The following is a 6,661-nucleotide window of genomic DNA, read 5'->3' as shown; positions in this document are numbered from 1 at the left end:
ACCATTGTTTTCGTCTACTTAGAGCAGTCGTAGGCAAGTTCAGTCCTAGTGAGCCGCTGTCCTGCAGAGTTTGGCTCCAGCCCTGAAAGACGTGAAGCTCTTATTGAGAATTAACAGGTTTAGATGCTGATGTTTTATTGAAAAGTTTGGTCACCATTATGGAGATAAGTGTTTCCTTTAGTTTCCTTTAGTTGGTATCATGAAGAATAATGATATATAACATTCATCAACAATACTTTCTTGCCACAGATCAGACCTTCTGAATTTTAATTTTTAAAAACATTCTAAGGGGGCAGTTTAGACACGCACAGATATCAACAATGGTGACATACTTAATGCTGCAATGCATGCTGGGAACCATGAGTTTTATACTGTGGTGGCTTAGTAGGGTTGGAGCTAAACTCCTCAGGACATCAAATCTCTAGGACCGAACTTGCCTACCCCTGATTTATAGGTACAAAAATGTACCCTTGAGGGTACAGCCCTAGTGACAGCCCCTTGTACCTTAAAAGGTACAATTGTGTTCTCATTTTTGACAGTGTGTGTGTGCTAAACATAATTAACAACCGACAACAAACAAAAAAAGAGAGGAACTTAAATACACAGTGATGATTAACTAAAAGACGAACAACTGTGATGATGAGTGTAGGTGTTCATGGTGACTGATCAGTGGCTGGAAAACAATTTAAAAAATAAACAAAATTCCATGAACTGAGCTAAATATAGCATAACAGTGACAGTTTGCACATTATTAACAAAAGTATGTCTATTCTTTCACAGGGAACTGCAGAAGATCTTAGAACTGACAGAGAGAAAACAGATCAACAACAAGAAGAAAAGCTTACAAGCTCAAAAATACTCTTTGACAGACTTTATGTTGGAGGCAGGTGCCAAAATACACTGAGGCCGGCAGATGTTCTTCAGATAACTGCACATTCATTACAGTCCCATGAGTCTTGTGCTGAAGAGGAGCTGATTCAGACTTTCATACAAAAACTGCTGATGATGAACTACAGAGCAAGATGTATTAAAACTGGGGAGACCAATGAGGACGATCATACTTATCAAGGCCCCTCTGGTTCATTTAGACATGAGGCTGATTCTGATATTTTTCTCAGAGAAATGTCTTTGTCCAATGAAGGAACAAGCCAATCTGATCTCATTCACCCGATGGATGTCCAGATGGCTGTGTTTCATTGTGCTGATGGTTTCCTGAAGCAGCTGATGGTCACTAAACTGTCCCAGTGTCAGTATGCTCTGCCTCTGCTTGTTCCTGATCCATTCACACAACAGATTGAGTGTCCTCTCTGGACATTCAGACAAATCAACAAGAGCTGGAAGATGAGAAACACCAAAAGTGAAACCATCAGTCAAATCCATCCAGTCTACAAGGCACAAACTCCAATGGTGTCTTTCTTCAGGTTTGGCTCTTTGTCCTCATCCAAGTCTCAGCTTATGAACAGTGTGATCAATGAGAGACACAACACATTCTTCCACAGGCACTGTCCAGGCAGCAGCAAAACCAGAGTCCTGATGGATGGAGTGGTGGAGATCGCCTGGTTCTGCCCTTCTGGGAAAAGCACGGATAAATTCACTGACTGTGTTGCGTTCTGCAATCTACATGGTGATGCAGGAGACCACGAGAAACAGTTGCAGATTCTCACGGAAATGGCGTCTGTCAATGTTGTTCTTCTAGAAAGTCTTAATAAACAAGACAGAAGCTTGGAAAAGTTGACAAACCTCTATAGGAACGCAAAGCCACTCATCTGCCTTTTTGCTCAAGATAAATCAGCTGTTATTAAGACAAAGAAAGGCAAATACAAGATTGGTCTGAAAGACAGAAATCATTCAGAAGTATCTGAAGAACTCAGAAAAGCTGTAAATATGTGTCTCTTAGAATCATCATCCACTTTCAGCCTTAAAGCCGTGTCTAAACACTTCAGAGTAGATGAGGAAGAGGATGATGACTGCAAGAGAGGAAGAGAAGCAGCACAGCAGATGATGAGTTTACTGGAGAAGAAAGATCTGACAGAACTCAAAGACTTATTTCTGCCTCATCTGAAACTCTGGCATCAGTGGAGTCAGAAGAACAAAAAACTACATCGACCTGATGGAGATGAGACAGAAATGGACATCAGTAGAAAACAAATAGAAATGAAGAGAATCCGTGAACAGCAGCATGAATCTGACATCAGTGAGTTTATGAAGCTCTTTATCGAAGAAATTAACTCACATGCTAAACATGAAATAGTTTTCCTCAAATGGCTCAGAATCTTTCTGGATGAATATACATCAGCTGACCTTCATGCTCTACATCACAAGTATGATGAAAAGTGGTCAACAGTCTTAAAACTGATAAAGAACAATGATAAATCTGAACAACTCAGAGCTGAACAAGCAGAACTTGAGAGAATATCTGAGAATCTTCAAGCTGCAGCCTTTGGTTTGGAGCACATTATGAGGGAGATTGGTCAGATCTATGAATCATGTTCGGCTGTGAAGAAGAACAAGAAAGACCAGCAGTTTAACTTCTCTCTCCCAACTTTTGCAGCACAGATAATGATCTCTGGATTTCCACTGGAGCTGATGGATGGAGATGCTGCTCATGTTCCTGTGATCTGGATCTCTGCTGTTCTAGATGAACTCATCAACATGCTGGGAGATCAGAGAGTCTTTGTGCTGTCAGTTTTAGGGCTTCAGAGCTCTGGGAAATCTACCATGCTCAATGCCATGTTTGGACTCCAGTTTGCCGTCAGTGCTGGCAGGTGCACCAAAGGAGCTTTCATGCAGCTGGTCAAAGTGTCAGATGAGATGAAAACAAAGATGAACTTTGACTATATTCTGGTTGTTGATACTGAAGGTCTTCGTGCTCTACAACTGGCTGGAAGATCAACAAGAGATCATGACAATGAACTGGCCACATTTGTTGTTGGTCTTGCAAATCTGACATTAATAAACATCTTTGGAGAAAACCCAGCTGAGATGCAGGACATTCTTCAGATCGTTGTTCAGGCCTTCCTGAGGATGAAGAAGATCAGACTGAATCCCAGAAGTGTGTTTGTGCATCAGAATGTCTCAGACGTCACAGCTGGAGAGAAAAACATGGAGGGAAGGAGACGACTGCAGAAGACACTAGATGAGATGACAAAACTTGCTGCTAAAGATGAAGTCTGTGATGCAGAATGTTTCAGTGATATCATTAAATTTGATGTTCAGAAAGATGTGAAGTATTTTACTCAGCTCTGGGAGGGCAGCCCACCGATGGCACCACCAAATCCAAACTACTGTGAGAATATTCAAGATCTAAAGAAAACTATAATGTCTCATGCATCAAAATCACATGAAATGAGGCTAAAAGACTTGAAAGAACGTATTAAAGATCTCTGGAAGGCTTTATTGAATGAACAATTTGTCTTCAGCTTCAAAAACTCTCTGGAGATTTCAGCTTATAGAAAACTGGAGACTGAATACATGAAGTGGTCCTGGAGTCTTTGCAGTGGCATGATGGAAACTGAGAACAAACTACACAACAAAATGGAAAATGAAGCAATTAATGAGGTTAATGAAACTGATCTTCAGAATGAACTGAAAAAGACAAGTGACAAAGTGGAAAGATCAATGTCTGAGTTCTTTGAGAAAGACAGTGATAAAGATTTACTGATTCAGTGGAAAACATCATTTGAAATCAAAATCAAAGAGTTTCAGGAAAAGATTGGAAGAGAAACAAAGAGGAAATTAAATGAGATTCTTCAGCAGCGAGACCTGAAGAAAAAGATTGATTCTCAGAGGACACGTCATGAAAACACTCTCTATGAAAAGAGCAAAGAACTCGCCTTAAAACTCAAAGACAAAGCAAATGACGAAGAAACACTGAAGAGAGAGTTTGCTTTGTTCTGGGAACAGAGTGTGAATATGATCATCAGAGACGCTCCTGCCATTAGAGACATTGACATAATGAAAGATGTGAGAGAGATACTCAGTGATGTCTATAAAAGTATTCCTATAGGTAACTGGAGAGACATTTTCTTTGTGACAAGTTATTCAGATTATGTACACTTAAAAAAATCCAGTGGTTTAACTGGAGTTATTACAAATGTCTACAAATCAGCTAAAGAGAAGTTAGGTTACAGTCTCTCCAAAGAGGATGAAGCTCAAATAAAAGCATTAGTCACAGATATTTCTCTTCAGACAGACAAAATTATTCAGTCATTTAATATCTCAAAGATGGGCTACAACATCAGCTGCATTCAGCAACTCATAGATTACATCAAGAAGAGACTAACAAAACATGAGGAAGGACCAGTGAAATATATGTTCAAGAATGAATTCTTCATGGATCTGGTACTTTCCATCTGTCAGAGAGCAAACAATATGATCACTGACCAACACAAACTATTCCGAGAAGCCAATGATCCTGTAATATATGTTGAGAAGAAGAGAGCAGAGTACTATAGTATTTTCCAGAAATACTGTCATGGATCCGCATCAGCTGCCATGTTTGGTGCGATTATCTGTCAGAAACTGAAAGAGCCCATTGAGCAGAGTGTCTACAAGAAGACTGCCAGAGATCTGACAGATGAAATCAGATCAAACTGTCCATCACTGAATAGAAACAGATCAAATCTTGAGAAACACATCCAGAAGACACTGGCAGAAAAGGAGGATTTTGACATATACATGAATTACATTCATAATCCCAGAGATCACTTCAAGAGTTTCATCAGAGATGAAGTCGGTCGGTACATCACTGATAAGTTCAGTGTCAGTGTTTTACCCAAGTTGACGATGAACGTTGAACTCCTGCAGCACAAGATCATGAAAGCAGCTCATGAATCTACTGAACATGTTCAAGAGAACAGAGATGTTGGTCTATGGTTGAAGAGTTTTACACAGCATCTCTCAGATGTGCTGATCTTCTCTGGAAAAGACCTCAGTGGGGTCAAACATGATGATGTTGATGATTTCAGTCTCCTAGAAGATGTGATAAGACAAGAGCTTACTGCAGTCATTTCTGATATAAGCACTCATTTCAATGACTTTCTGTGGAAGCTAGATTTTAAAGACAGGCCAGATGAGTTTCTGATTGATCACTTCTGTCAGTGCTGTTGGGTTCAGTGTCCGTTCTGTGGAGCCACCTGCACCAACACAATAGAGAATCATGAAGGAGATCATAGTGTTTCTTTCCACCGTATTAATGGACTCAATGGGTTCTATTATGATGGAACAGATAATCTTTGTACACAGTTTTGCTCATCTGCAGTGATAAGTGGTGAATCCTTTAAATCATCAGAAAAATGGATTCCATTTAGAGAATACAGAAGAGCAGGAGGAGTTTATGCAGACTGGAGCATCACTCCTGATCTCTCTGAACTGCCCTACTGGAAGTGGTTTGTGTGCCAATTCCAGAACGATCTGGAAAAACACTATGATAAATCATTTCAGAGGAATGGTGAAATACTGAAATTTTGGAGAAAATACAGCAAAGAGGAAGCAATTGAAAGTTTAGCGGATTATTACACTTTTACAAGAGAGTGAATTAGAATGTATGTTCATGAGTAAGGTAAAATACAAATGTAAGAAAACAAGATGTCAGACAATTTTGATTATACAAATGGTGAGGTTTATTGCAGAGTAGCAAAGAATTCACAATATATATATATATATATATATTTTTTTTTTTTTTAGTTGTTGTTGTGTTTATGGCCCCTTTTTATTACACTCCACCCAAATAATGAACAGGTTCTGGTAGGGTCATTTAGATTTGCGCCAGCCAAGAAAATAAGTGGCTGCGGTGAGTGCTCCGTGATAAAAGTATATTGTATTGATTGTATAACAATCTTATGAACTTAAAGTTGGTTCACCTCATTATAGAACACAATGCATCAGAGTGATTCATGAATCTAATCACCACTGTTCTATGTTACCAAAAGGAATAAAAATCCATCTTTAAGCACGAAATGGTGTCCATTGTTTTAGGGTGTACTCACACTAGCCAGTTTGAACCGTGCCCGAGTGCGTATGACAGCCAAAGTGCGGTTCGTTTGACTAGTGTGAGTGCTCCGAACCATGCCTGGGCGCGGCTCGATTAGCCGGCCCTGGCCCGCTTGAAAGAGGTGGGCCAGAGCACGGTTCAGTTGGACTCGGGCACGGTTCACATGCAGTGTGAGCGCTAACCGTGCTGGAGTCCGTAATCAAAGCTGCAAAGTCCTTGCTGCACGATTGCGTGGACATTTTCTCGCCACTAAGGCGACACATCTGTTTAACAACAGGCTGTGAGAGGGCTGTGGACCACCGTGGACCAAACAACACAAAATGATCCACAAAGAAAAGAGAGCGATGGACTCCATTGTGTTCAGAGAGCGCCACTCTTCCATTTTATCCCGAAACCGTCGCACCATAATGACGTAAGCGTGCTCCGGCACGAATGCTGAAACCCTATGTGAGTGCAGGCCAGAGGGGGAGTGGGGACAATCGTACTTGGGCCGGTTCATGGAAACCGTGCCTAGTGTGAGTACACCCTTACACAATGCAAAGCAGAGACAACCATGTTACATATAGCAGCAAGCACCAATTCTCTCTCTCTCTCTCTCTCTCTCTCTCTCTCTCTCTCTCTCTCTCTCTCTCTCTCTCCATATATATATATATATATATATATATATAT

At 40.5% G+C, this 6,661-nt stretch overlaps 1 protein-coding gene across 1 annotated transcript; it reads left to right on the top strand.

Moving 5' to 3' along the window:
- The first annotated feature begins 762 nt into the window (after positions 1 to 762).
- Positions 763 to 5,535, top strand: LOC137079536 (interferon-induced very large GTPase 1-like). The gene is made up of 2 exons (XM_067447490.1): positions 763 to 2,321; positions 2,388 to 5,535. Exons 1-2 carry the CDS (start codon positions 763 to 765, stop codon positions 5,533 to 5,535), a joined length of 4,707 nt encoding a protein of 1,568 aa, XP_067303591.1.
- The last annotated feature ends 1,126 nt before the right edge of the window (positions 5,536 to 6,661 follow it).

This window comes from Pseudorasbora parva, chromosome 6 (assembly GCF_024679245.1).
Source record: "Pseudorasbora parva isolate DD20220531a chromosome 6, ASM2467924v1, whole genome shotgun sequence".
Classification (NCBI taxonomy): Eukaryota; Metazoa; Chordata; class Actinopteri; order Cypriniformes; family Gobionidae; genus Pseudorasbora; species Pseudorasbora parva.
The sequence above is the reverse complement of the archived record's forward strand: the minus strand, read 5'-3'. Positions and strand labels throughout refer to the sequence as shown.